Source organism: Elephantulus edwardii, unplaced genomic scaffold (genome assembly GCF_000299155.1).
Source record: "Elephantulus edwardii isolate Elephantulus edwardi_28Jun2011 unplaced genomic scaffold, EleEdw1.0 scaffold00438, whole genome shotgun sequence".
NCBI classification, from domain to species: domain Eukaryota; kingdom Metazoa; phylum Chordata; class Mammalia; order Macroscelidea; family Macroscelididae; genus Elephantulus; species Elephantulus edwardii.
In genome coordinates this window covers 557465-571426 of record NW_006400188.1, presented here as the reverse complement: position 1 = coordinate 571426, position 13962 = coordinate 557465, and the positions used below count along the sequence as shown (strand labels likewise).

General features: G+C 50.6%; 1 protein-coding gene across 1 annotated transcript in view; it reads left to right on the top strand.

The window, feature by feature from the left end:
• The window catches only part of ARHGEF18 (Rho/Rac guanine nucleotide exchange factor (GEF) 18), a 122733-nt gene that overhangs the window by 48695 nt on the left and 60076 nt on the right, over positions 1 to 13962 (top strand). The window contains exon 14 of the mRNA XM_006902676.1: positions 2285 to 2313. Coding sequence (XP_006902738.1) covers positions 2285 to 2313 — 29 coding nt within the window. The remainder of the gene's footprint in view (positions 1 to 2284; positions 2314 to 13962) is intronic.

The window sequence follows — 13962 nt, the reverse complement described above, 5'->3', positions numbered from 1 at the left end:
TTGAAGGGACCCCCTCTTGTTGACCAGAGACAGAAGGAGTGCAGGACAATGTGAACAGCCTTCTGGCCAAGGGGTGACCTGGGGTGTGTGGTCAATGATTAATCTCGCAGCTGTATGGAGAAGTGACAGGAGCCCAGGTGTACAGGTCAAATCAGAGCTGAGTTCTGGTCCTGATTGCCCTGCCTGGCGTGGCTGCGGGAACCCACAGGCTGCTGGGCGGGAGAGAGATGGGACGGTCTGCTCCGGGTGAGCTTTGCAGCCTCGGAAACCGTATGGGGTGATTCACTTTGTCCAGTAGTGCCTCTCTGAGTCAGAATCGACTCAGGTGAGTTATTAGCCATGTAACCTTGCTAGTCCTCAGTCTCCCAATCCGTAGAAGGGGCCTGAGGACTGGTTGGAGGGCATGGACGAGAGCAGAGGCAGCAGAGCTCATGGCGTGTGCAGCACCTTCCTCCCATGTGTGCCTCACATACTTGTACTTGCCTGAGCTTGTCTTTTCCGGCTGACATTCGAAGTAATAAAGAGGCTGGAAAATGTGGATGTCGTTGCCTATAGGACTAGTTCAACTTTACGCACGAAACCTGTTTCTGTCAAGTCAATTCCCACTCAGGGTGACCCTGCAGGACAGAGTAGAACTAACTTGCCCCAGAGGGTTTCCCGGGCTTTATCTCTGCAGCAGCAGGCTGCCACACCTTTCTCCCACAGGGCCCCTGGTGGATTTGAACCGCTGACCTTTTGGTTCACAACAGGAGTGGCATTAACCACCGGGACACTACCCAGATGACTTGGGTTAAAGAAACGCGTGCGGCTTAGTCAGTATAAGTTTTGTAATCATGATTTGGTTTGGTAGAACTTGGCTCATTTTTAAAATCACACATGTAAAAGAAATAGAAGAGAGAAACCTTTTTTCTCTCTCTGCTTTTGGAAGTTGAGGTGGCACCTGTGTTTCTGACCAAAGCCGACGCATAATTTTCATGTCTCACAGTAGCAATTAGGGCTGTAAGGCCCTTGTCCTTGCTTGTCACCAGCCTCCAGGACTAGGGATGTGGTCACCGCTGAGCCTTCCTGGGTGTTTACCTACCACGTGTTTGGCATAGTTCTGCCCCTGATGCCAAGGTCTCCTTCCTCCTTCCTCCCGCCCTGTGAGTCCCGTCTCCATTTCTTCAGATCCTGCCCGTGACATTTCACACATGTTGGTGGCTGACTCTGAAAGCTGTGAGAACCCAGAGGACTCAGTTAACCCAGCCAGTGTGCGTGTGCCTGTTTGCTAGCTGCATTTTCCTTCCTCTGGGAGCCACTGCCATGAAACTTCTCCCTCCAGGTGCAAAGCAGTGCAAGCTCTGGAACTGCCCGGAGTCATGTTTTTGGAGGAGGAATGTAACTGGCTGGGGGAGGGGGAGGAAACTGGTTAGAAAAGCCGCTTGCATGTTGTTATTGTTGCTGAAGAATCTGTTGCCATTCTGAAGCATGGCGGTCTGTGTATGTCAGAGAAAAGCCACCTTCCAGGAGATTTTCAGTGGCTTTAACAGAAGTAGAAGTCACCAGGCCGTTCTTCTGAGCTGCTTTTGAGTGGACTCCAATTTCCAAGTTGACAGCACTAGCCAGGAACTCCTCTGGGTAGAAACAGATGTTGGTTGGTAGGTGCAGCCAGCTCCCCCCTCTTAGTGACCTTGGGTACAAGAGAGCAAAACCCTGCCTGGTCCGTGTGCCAGCTTCACAGTCAGTCCCTGCTGTCCCGATGCCCGTCGTTATTGTCACTGCAGCCCCATCTCCTTGAGAATCGACCTTTCTTTCACTAAACCCTGCACTTTTCCAAGCTTCCTGTCCCTCTCTGATAGGCTGACACCTTCTGATAACATGAGGAAGGCACTTGAGATCTGTATAGATACATAGTTGTAACTTCATTTTAACTGAAAGTAGTTTTCAGTGCTGTGGACTGTATCCAAAGTAGCAAATCCCACAGTGATGTCATGGCTTTAAAAAGAATTATAAAGGTTCAATTGTGTAAAGGATACACTTTTAACTTTCTGAGTGGTTACATTTTAAACTAGTATTAACCCTTTATTGAGATATGTCCCATGAAACTCACCTTTTAAGCTGTGACTCTATAGTTTCTAGTATATTCACAGCTGTGCAGCCTCTGCTACTCTGATCCCAGGACATTTTCTCAGTGCATTGTCTTTGGATGGTTTGAGGAGGTGAAGGAGAGCTGAGAGTAGGAGACCCATCTGAGCAGGTGGCTTGTGGTGTGAACATTCTCATCATGGAGGGGGGAGGGAGGGAGGGTAAATCAGCAGCTTGCCAGGGTCCCCAGTGCACCCCAGCAGACTAGAATGGCTCCAGAGGGAGCGGCCCTCATTTACCAAAGCTTTTCTACCATGCCACGGGCAAGGCTCACACCTACAACCTTTACAGTTTGTTTTTGGGCGCAGACCATTTACACCACCTGTTTGTTCGTTGTTAGATGCCATGGAGTCAAGAATGACTTGTATGAGTGACAGGTCTGCACCCTGCCTTATCGTGTGCCATCCGCTTCACTTCTGCTACACTAGAGCCCATTGTTACAGTCACTGTGTCGGTCCATCTCGTTGAGGGTCTTCCCCTCCTTTGCTGACTTTCCACCTTTCTAAGTATGACGTCCTTTTCCAAAGACGCCCTTCTAACAACATACCCAAAGTGTATGAGAAGTTTCCTGGCTGCACTCTCTCTAAGATCTATTTGCTCTCTTGGCTGTCCATGGGGTATTTTATGTTCTTCTTCAGCACCACAACTCAAAGGTGTTGATTCCTCATCTGTCATCTTTATTCACTGCCCTCCTCTCAGATACATAGCAAGTAAATTGCAAAGAATTCAATCAGGCACATCTTAGTCCTTAAACTTACATCCTTGCTCTTCAGCATTTTGGAGAAGTTCCTGTGTTCACACTTTTCCGGTGCAACACATCTTCTGATTTCCTCCCTGCTGATCCCGAGGTGGAGTCAACTCAGGTGACGAAGACCCAGTTTGTAGAGTACTCTTAATTTGTTGAAAGTTGCTGTGTCCCATCAAAGTGATCTTGACTCATAGCAGCCATATTACAAAGCAGAGCAGAACTGCCCTCCTAGGGCTTCCAAAGCTGTCATCCTGATGGAACTGACCACCATATCTTTCTCCCACAGAGTAAGTGGGTTGTTGTTACGTGCCATCAAGTCACTTGCGACTCATAGCAACCCTATGTACAAGAGCCCTAAACCCTGCTCTACCTTGTGCCAACCTCACCATCTCTGACACTCACTCCCACCACCCCAATCACAGAATCTATCCATCTCATCGAGGGTCCTGCTCGCCTGCACTGTCCCTCCACTCTGCCAAACATGATGTTCCTCTCCAAGGACCAATCCCTCCGTGCAACATGCCCAAACTATGTCAGACGAAGCTTCAGAATCCTTGACTCCAAGGAGCATTCCGGCTCCACTCTCTCCAGGACAAACCTGTTTGTTTTCCTAGCAGTCCATGGTATATTCAACACTCTTCTCCAGCACCACAGCTCAAAGGCATCACTTCTCTTTCTATCATCTCTAGTCACTGTCCAGCTCTGATGCATAGCACATAAGTGCCAGGACTATAGCCCGGATCAGGCACACCTTAGTCTCCAGCCTGCCATCATTGCTCTTCAGTACTCTTGAGAGGTCCCTCACAGCTGACTTTCCCAGTGCAATTCGTCTCTTGATTTTCTGGCTACTGGTACCAAAAGTATTGACTGTGGAGCCAAGTAACCTAAAACTGTTATCTCAGTCTCTTCACCATCCATCCTGATGCTGCCACTTGGCCCAGTGGTGAGAATCTTTGTTTTCTTGATGTTGAGCTTCAATCCATATTGAAGGCTGCAGTCCTTGACCTTCTGCAGCAAGCGCTTCAGGTCCTCCTCAGTTTCAACAAGCATGGTTGTAGTATCTGCATAACGCAGGTTGTTGATGATTCTTCCAGTAAGTGGGAAGTGGGCTCAAACTCCTGACCTTGGACTTAGCAGCCAAGTGCTTCACTGCTATGCCACTAGGACTGCTTTCATTAGGAAAAGGAAATTCAGGTTAGCGAGTATCAACGAATCACCCACAATGGAGGCTTGTGTTGTCAGCACTCACCTTATGACATGGATGGAGTTGTGTGATGCACCCCATTCCCTGCCCAAATACACACTGGCATCCTAATCTCTCCTGTCGGCACCATGCTGTTTGGAGATGAGGGTTTTATGTTATTAGAGTCGTGTAGCATTTGATGCATCCTAAACTGAATCACTTTTGAGTTATGAAAAGAGCAGAAAAGACTTAGAGACCCAAACGGGGAAGGCACCATGTGAAGACAGGTTCCTAGGGCAGAAGCATCGAGGGGTCTGGCAACTCCTACTCCTCCAAGTGCGGACTTAGTGTCAAGGGGCTGCGCTGCCAACCCAAACACACGTGATTCAAACCACCAGCTGCTCCAGGAGAGGAAGGTGGGGAGTCCCCTCCCGTCACAGCCTCTGAAAACTCACTGGAAGGGCCACTTGGAGCTGGTCCCGACTCGATGGGACATAACAGTAGTAGCAGCTGAAAGAGGCATGATGGTTCTGAGGCAAGAGACGCAGGTTCAATTCCCAGCCAGGTTTGACTCCTGTGGGCAACCGCTCACCCATCCATCAGCAGAGCCTCACTTATTGCTAGGATTCTGAACAGGTTTCAGCACAACGTCCAGACTTAAGACTAGGAAGAAAGGCCAGGCAGTCTCCTTCTGGAAACCCTTTGGATCACAGTCGTCCAGTCCCACTGTGCACAGGGTCACCACAGGTCAGCTGCACGGACATGAACAACAACAGCCGCTGAAGCAGACGAGGGAGGAGCTCTCCCCAGAGACCTGCCCTTAGTTCAGATTTCCAGCCTCTAACTGAGAAAACGGATTTCTGTTTTCTGAACACTGGGGTATCGTGGCAGCACTAGGTGACGAAGACACCTTACAAAGGGGGAGTGAGGATAAACATAAACGCAGAGCGGAGTTTGTGGGTACCCTGGGGCGTAGATGCTGAAAGGGTGTCAGGTCCGCCCAGCTGACAATGCCGGGGTGTGGTGACCCTGTGACTCCTTGCTGTACCCACTTGGTGCCTCTGGTAAGAAGCTGCGTTGCAGTCCCGAAGGCCCGCAGTTCAAATCCTCCAGCTGCCCCGCGGGAGGGTGGTCAATTGGTTAAACTGCCTCTGGAAGCCCACCGGAGGGTCAGCTGTGGATCAGTTCTGACTTAGTGGTACACAACAACAGTGCTGTACAAAGGAGCCCTGGTGGTGTGGTGGGCTAAGTGCTGTGTTGCTAGTGTTGCTAACCCTTCAGGTCAGCGGTTTGAACACGGTGTTGACAGTAACAGGTTAGTCTTGTGGGTCACCTGCTCTGTCCCACCACCTGCCATCGGTTTAATACCATGGTGGCATCTGCTGCCTTGACACCGGGGACTTTGCTGTTGGAACTTTAAATCCCAGCAGAATCTCTCCTGGTGGACAGGCTTCAGGGGAGCTTCCAGACTAGGAAGAAAGGCCTGGAGATTGACTTCCAAGAGTTAACCAGTGAAAACACTGCTTCCAAGAATTAGCCAGTGAAAACACTGGGTCACAAAAGAGTTTTGCCCAACTCGTCAGGAGAGGGCAGTTGGCGGAAGAGGACCTCGTGTTTGGTGAAGTCGAGGGCCACCAGTGGCACAGCGATGAGCTCAGGCACACAGGTGGATGTGAGGATGGCATTTCTCTCCGGGTAGGTGAGGCATGCCAAGGCAGTCAGCTCAGTGACACAGGCCACCAAGCACGAGAATCTGTACATTATACACACAGGTCTCTGCCATGGACCAAAGACCCTTCCCCACCCCATCCCATTCCAGGGCCTCTCAGGGTTCAAGGACAATGAAAATTCACCCTTCATAGCCCCTTGAGATCATTGGTGGTGCAAGCCTTGAAGCACTCAATTGCTGACCAAATGGTTGGTGACTTGGCCCCAGCTCTGGTGTGTTACTTACTGGACTGGCTAACTGAGAGGCCACCAGTTTGAACCCACCAGCTGCCCCTCAAGGGAAAGCTACGGCCGTCTACTCCTGTGAAGATTGACAGCCACAAAACCCACCGGAGGGTTGCCATGTGTTGGAACTGACTTGAGGGCGGTGGGGTTTCTGTTTAGAGCCACCCTGGGAGAGAGGCCTGGTGACTCATTTCCAAGAGGTCCTGGCCGGGAACAGCCTGTGGGGGCAGCTCCGCCCCACACACCTGGTCTGCCTGGGTCAGAACTGACCAGACAGCCGCTGCTCTTCACGGTTCACAGCGGGTGGGTCTTGACTGAGTCCGACAGTCCCAGAAACATGTTTACCTGTGTGTTATTGATGTGCAGAGGTGTTTGGCTGTGTGGATCCTAACAAATTATTGGTGGTTTTTCAAACAATGAGTGCTTAATTGTGCTCGTGTGGAAACTGCCCACAGACCAAGAGGTACACAGAGCAAAAGGATGGTGCAGGGTTGAAGATCGGGAAAGCTGTGTGTCAAGGTTGTGTCCTTTCGCAAGACTCCCTGAGTCTGTGTGCGGAGCAGATAACTTTGAGCCGCTGGACTACTTGAACAAGACAGACGTAGCATCAGGATTGAAGCCCGGCTCGTTACCAGCCTGCAGCACAGCCTCGCTCGCTGAAAGCTAAGAGGCCTTGAAGCACTTCCTGATGAAGATCAGTGTGGATTCCACCTGAAGGTGAAGAACACAGGACTCCCCACACCTGGACCATCAAACAGCGTCATGATAAGCAGAGGAAAGGTTGACTCTATCTAGGAACTCGCTTTACTTGGATCCACACTCAGTGTTCATGGAAGTAGCAGTCAAGAAAGTAGATGCCACCTTGAATCGGGCCAGTTTGCAAAAGATTCCTTCAAACCCTTGGGGAACAAAGATGGCACTTTGAGGACTAAGCTGAACCTGACTCAGGCCATAGTATTTGCAGTCAAAACTAGGCAGTACTGTTAGGTGCTGTCAAATAGCGTCCAACCTGTAGAAACCCTCAGACAGCAGATAAAGCCTTGCCCAGCTCGGCACCATTCTCACCCACAATCTCTGCTGTGTGCAGGCGGAGCGCATCTCATTGAGGGTCTTCCTGCCCCCTTCACTGAACCCTCTACTTGTCCAAGCTTGGTGACCTTTTCCAGGGCCTCCACCTTCTGATAACTTGTCCAGATAGGTGACACTGGGTCTCCCCATCCTCACCTCCGAGGAGCACGCTCTGGCTGCACCTTCTCCAGACAGAGCTGTTCTTTTGGCAGTCCATGGGATAGATAGTCAGTACTCGTCTCCTGCACGGCGGTTCATGAGGCTGAATGACGTGGAGTGCTCCAAAGCCTCGGGGATGTTCATTCATTCTACAGAACACAGGCGCACCTCGGAGATTCACACGTCCTGTTCCCAGCTCCTGAAGCTCAAGCGAATTACATGCATCTTCTGGTTCCCAGGGCTGTTATGTTGACTCTTAGAGCCTCATAAGTGAACGAGCGCATGATGGGAAAGTCTGAACTTGGTTGAGAATGATCAGAACATGACTCCGAGATGCGGAGTGAGGCACGCTGTGGGGCAAATGGTGCTGCCCGACTTACTCAGTGCATTATTGCCGCAGACCCCAGTTGGTGCAAACACACTGTCTATAAAGGGCAGTAAGACGAAGTGGAATAAAGACAAGGTGTGTCTTCGCGTTAGCAGCACGACTCCCTGCAGATTTGGCCTCCAGGCCCCCTCTTTGGGAACACAGGACCGCAGCTGGGCGGCTTAAATGCCAGTCCTCACCTCCTGGAGGCTGTGGCCCTGGAGTCAAGGGGTCAGCAGGACCAGGCACCCTCTGAGGGCTCAACAGGCTCTTCCCTGGTCTCCCCCAGCCTCAGGTGGCCCCGGGCAATCCTTGGTTCACGGGCCTCCCTCCAAACCCTGCCTCTGTCTTCATGTGACATCTTCCCTCTGAGGTTGTCCCCTCTGGATCCCATTCTCTCCCCTTTGTCCTGTAACTGTAGACAGGTACGCCACTTTAAGGACTGAGGTGTGCCTGGGACTAGCCATGATATTTTCATTCACTCCATGTGGATGTGAAAGAAGCGCAGGAATCTAGATCACTTAAATGTGCTCCTCAGAAACCAGGCGTAGACCAAGGTACAGTTGTCAGAACAGAACCAGGGAACAGTGCATGGTTTAACATCAGGAAAGTATGCTGCAGGGTTATACCCTGTTCAGTCTGTATGCTGAGAAAATCATTCATGAAGCTGGACTATATAAAGAAGAATGTGGTGTCAGGCGGAAGAGTCATCAGCACACTTGCCGAAGGTAAAGATTTGAAGCATTTATTGAAGAAGATCAAAGACTATCACATTCAAGTGAGTTATATCTCAACATCAAGAAAACAAATATCCTCACCACTGGACCATGGTGGTTGGAGAAAAGATTGACGCTGTCAGGATTTCATTTTACTTGGATCCACAATCAGCACCCATGAGATTAGCAGTCAAATCAAAAGATGACTTGCATTGGAGAAACCTGACTTCAAAAACCTCTTCAAAGTGCTGAAGAGCAACAAAGTCAGCCTAAAGACTAAGGTGCACCTGATACAAGCCGTGATGTCTTCATTTGCTTCCTATGCTTCTGAGAAATGGACAGAGAATAGGAAGACTGAAGGAGAATTAGTACCTTTGAATTGTGGTTCTGATCAAGAGTATTGAATGTTTCATGAACTACAAAAAAAACCCACAAAACAGACTTGCTTGGAGGAAGTTAAGCTGGAGTGCTGCTTAGAAGTAAGAATGATGAAACTTCATCTCATGTACTTTGGACATGTTATCAGAAGAGGCCTGGAGAAGCATGGCCAAGTAGATGTACCTTTCATTGAGATAGACTGACACGGTGACTACAATAATAAACAGGTTGCGAGGATGGTACAAGACAAGGCAGGTGGCCTAGTGGGTAGGAAATTGTACTACTGACCCAAAGGCAGGTGGTTCGAATCACCAGTGACTCTTCAGGAGAAAGGTGGGCAGTTGAGCCTCTGAAAATCACTGGCAGGTCAGCTGTGAGTTGGTTTCAACTAGACAGCGTGAGTTTGACATATTTTTCTTAAAATGGGACCTCCCCCCCCCCCCGCCCCAGTTTCTTCCTTGGAGTTATTTTAATCTGAATCCTCTGTGAACTGTGATTTGCTGTGAAGTGTGAGTCAGTGCCCGATGTGACAGTCTGTCCAGGGCTTGGCCATTTGTCTTTGTGCAATCTGTTCATTGCTCGTGCATTCAAATACCACTTGTATCCACTACAAAAGTTTTGTAGCATTTGATTGAGAGGGGAAAGCTTGCCATCTGCCCAGCCCAGCACCTGCCCCAGGAATGCATCCCCGGTGAATGCTACCTCACTTCGTAACATCACTTTCTCCCTGACCTTGAGACACAGGAGAGAGTAAAATATATTCAAGCTCACACCAGTGTCATTGTGAAAGGAATGCTAATGAAGGCCTTTGCAAGGTTCTGGAATTTTCCTAATGTAGGAGCTCGTTGTTGGCTTGCATTAATAATTCTAGCCGGCAGTCCAAGGATGGTGGGAAACTTGAGAAGTTCAGAAGGCAGCCTTGTGCCTGTTTGCTCCCCATGCCAGACGCCTTAAACCAGCCCAGCCCAGTGGCCGCTGCGTCATTTCTGCCCCATGGCAGCTGTGTGTGCAAGCAAAGCTGTGCGCTGAAGGGTTTCCAGTGATGATTCTTTTGGGGGGGTCGGTCACCCGGCTCTTTTCTGAGCTGCCGTCATACCTCCCACTCTGCCTTTGCACAAGCATCCACACCAGCCAGGGACCCCACAGAGGATTTTCCCCTGGTGCCCACTGAGTCAGTTACACTCACAGCGACCCTGCAGGACAGAGTGGGCCTTTCTCTTAGGCTGCCCGTGGCCGATCTCTTTACAGCCATGATCAGTAAAGACACAAGGCCTGAGTGCCCCTTAGAAGCAAAGATGGGAAGACTTAGGCTGATGACCTTCGGACTTCAGGGTGGCCAGTCTCTGGGGAAGAACAGCGTGCTTGACAAAGCAGAGGGTCCGTGAAAAAAGGGAGACACATAACATCGAGAGAGAGAGAGAGAGATATTACTTCCCTGTTATTTACAGCACCCAAAACCTCGCTGGAGGGTCAGCTATGGGTTGGTTCTAAATGGACAGCATAGAGTCACGAAAGGTGAGATTTCTACTACTGAGGTCATGGTCATGGTTAGCACACCAGAGTCCGTCCTGGCTCCCGGTCCCTCAGAGCGCACCATGGCATAAAGGGAACATCGATGCTTTGACACCCTCAAGCCTTATGAAAAGAGTGTGACACCCTTGGGCTGATGCACTCGCCAGGGCACAGGTGTCCACTTTACCCGTGTGCCTCATCAAAGTGACACCATCAGAATCAGGGCTGCTGAGCTTTCTAGAAAACAGTCATTAAAAAATTATGGGCCGCCGAGCTCTGGTGGCCTAGTAGCAAGAAGCTGCACTGCGATCCCAGGTGAGCTGTCCCTCCCCTGGGTTTCCAAGGCTGTAAATCACACCCAGGGAGCTTGCGCCTCATTCTCCCTGGTGGATTCAGCACAACTCCTAGGACTAGACTAGGGGCCAGGGAGCTTTTTCCATAAAGAGCTAGGTGGTATTTTGAGCTTTGGGCGCCTACACCAGCTCTTTCACAGCTACTAACTGTTGTCTCTGCTGTCATAACTCAGAAGCAACCACAGACAACATATAAACAAATGGACGGGACTGTGTTTCAGTAAAGCTTTATTTCAAAACCAGGTGTAACGGGACCTTGGAGATCTCGCAGGTTGGATCCCAGAGCACTGTAGTAAAGTGAAGAGCACAGTAAAGCAGGTCACGCTAAGTGTTGTGTGTCATGATTAGGTGCTGTCCCATTGAGTGTGCCTCACTGTGACCCTGTGAACAACAGAGCTGAACTTTGCACTGTCCACACCTTCCTCATCGCCTCTGACCCTCCTGAACCCATGGCTGCTTTTGTTTCCTGGTACACATCAAAGGCATATTTTGTATGCTTTCACTCCACTGCGGTTTGTGAGGCATGCTGGTGGTGCAGTGGGCTGAGCCTTGGACTGCTAACCAGAAGTCTGTGGCTTGAACCCACCAGCCACTCACCCCACAGGAGGAGGAGGAAGCAGTTTGCTCCCGTAAAGATTTGCAGCTCTGAATGTAGGTGGGGCAGTTCTGCTCTTGTCGACAGGTCGCTGTGAGGTGGAAAGCCTGAAGGCCATGGGGTTTGGCTTTGTGGCAGAGGTTGTTGGGTGTGCAGGGAGCACTGATGGTATCGTCTGGAAGGTGTTGTGCTGATGGAGGCGTTGCACTGATGGAGGCGTTGCGCCGATGGTGTTGCCTGGAAGGGGTTGCGCCGATGATGTCATCTGGAAGGGATTGCACTGATGGTGTTGCCTGGAAGGCGTTGCACTGATGGAGGCGTTGCACCGATGGTGTTGCCTGGAAGGGGTTGCGCCGATGATGTCATCTGGAAGGCATTGCACTGATGGTGTCACCTGGAAGGCATTGCACTGATGGAGGCGTTGCGTGATGGTGTCGCCTGGAAGGCGTTGCACTGATGGAGGCGTTGCACTGATGGAGGTGTTGCGCTGACAGAGGCCTTGTGCCGATGGAGGCGTTGGACCGATGGTGTTGCCTGGAAGGCGTTGCACTGATGGTGTCGCCTGGAAGGCGTTGCGTGGCTGAATGCAAAGGCTGCGTCTCTGATGGTTCAGGTCCACCAGCAGATCCACAGGAGAAAGGTGGACAGTCTCTTCGCACATGGTTTCCAGCCTCGGACACTGCTGTGAGGCGGCCCCGACCCAGTGGCACGATAAGGAGCTTAGAGGGCTGTGAGAATGACCGGTATGGGGCCCAGACCGGAAGGGAGGGCTTGCTGTTGGGATGGACACCCAGAGCCTTGCTCTGTGCAGGGTTGCCGCACACCTTCAATTTGTAAGAAACATAATCTCTGCCAAGCACAGTGAAACAAAGAGCAGTGAAACAAGGTCTGCCTGTGTCACAAGCCGGCCTGACCCCAGTTGGGGGAGGGGGGAGGGGACTCCAGTTCCCTCTGAGCGATAGATAGCAGCCTTGCTCTGTCCTGCGCCAGCCTCAGCTTCTCTGATAAGCTCGGGCCCATTGTTACAGTCACTTGTCAGTCCACCTTATTGGGGGTCTTCTCTGACCATCACCTTTCCCAGCATGGGGTCTCTTTCCGAGGACTGGCCCTTCCTGACAACTTGCCCAAAGTGTGTGAGCGGAAGCTTCACCGTCCCTCCTTCTAGGGAAGGCCCTGGTGCTCTTCCTCCAAGGTAGACTTGTTTGTTCTTTTGACAGTCCGTGGCATAGTCAGTGCTCTTCAACACCACAACTCAAAGGCGCATCTATTCTTCTTCTGTTATCTTTGTTGATTGTCCAACTTCCAGATGCACAGCAAGGCATTGAAGAGACCCTGGCTCAGATCAGGTGCACCTTAGTGTTTAAAATGATTCTTTTATTATTTTTGAGTGTGTACTGTCAAATCAGATCTGACTGGTACAAGAGGAGATTGTCCTTCCTTCTCCGGCAGAACATCTGGTGGATTTGAACCGCACACCTGGGAGTGCAGTGCAGCTTCTTGCTACTAGGCCACCAGAGCTCGGCGGCCCATAATTTTTTAATGACTGTTTTCTAGAAAGCTCAGCAGCCCTGATTCTGATGGTGTCACTTTGATGAGGCACACGGGTAAAGTGGACACCTGTGCCCTGGCGAGTGCATCAGCCCAAGGGTGTCACGCTCTTCTCATAAGGCTTGAGGGTGTCAAAGCATCGATGTTCCCTTTATGCCATGGTGCGCTCTGAGGGACTGGGAGCCAGGACGGACTCTGCTGTGCTAACCATGACCATGACCTCAGTAGTAGAAATCTCACCTTTCGTGACTTTATGCTGTCCATTTAGAACCAACCCATAGCTGACCCTCCAGCGAGGTTTTGGGTGCTGTAAATCACAGGGAAGTAATATCTCTCTCTCGATGTTATGTGCCATCGAGTCGCTTACGACTCACAGCGACCCTGTGTACAACAACTCTGAACCCTGCTCTGTCCTGTGCCAAACCTCATTGTCTCTGACACACCTACCCCCACTACCTCAGTCACTGAATCAATCCGTCTATCTCATGAAGGGTCTTCCTCTCCTGCGCTGTCCCTCCACACTCCCAAGCATGACATCCCTCTCCAAGGACTGGTCCCTCCTTGCAACATGTCCGAAGTATGTCAGACAAAGCATCAGAATCCTTGCCTCCAAGGACCATCCTGATCTCACCCTCTCTAGGATGAACCTGTTTGTTCTCCTAGCAGTCCATGGTATATTCAACACTCTTCTTCAACACTATAGCTCAAAGGCATCAATTCACTCTCTTTCATCCCTAGTCATTGTCCAGCTCTCTGACACATAGCAAGTGATTGTGAAGACCATGTTCTGGATCAGTCCAGGTTCCTAGTCTTAATCTAGAAGCTCTGCTGGAACTGGTTCACCATGGGGGAGCCCTGCTGGTATTTCAGATCGTTTCCAGCGTCGTAGCAACACACACCTACAGAAAACTGGCAAATAAGCAGCGCCGGGGTCTTTTGTTTTTGTTTTAATTTTATTATTTTTGTGCGTGTACCGTCAAATCGGATCTGACTGGTACAGGAGGAGATTGTCCCTCCTTCTCCAGCAGAGCATCTGGTGGATTTGAACCACACACCTCTGGGATTGCAGTGCAGCTTCTTGCCACTAGGCCACCAGAGCTCCCTAGAGGCGGGGTCTTTGAATGATGGTGTTGGTGAAGGCTGTTGACTGTGCCATGGGCTGCAAAAAAAGATCAAATGGATCCATCTGGAAAGAAGTGCAGCCAGGGTGCTCCCCAAAAGCAAGGACAGGGGGGCTTCACCTCACTTACCCCGAGCA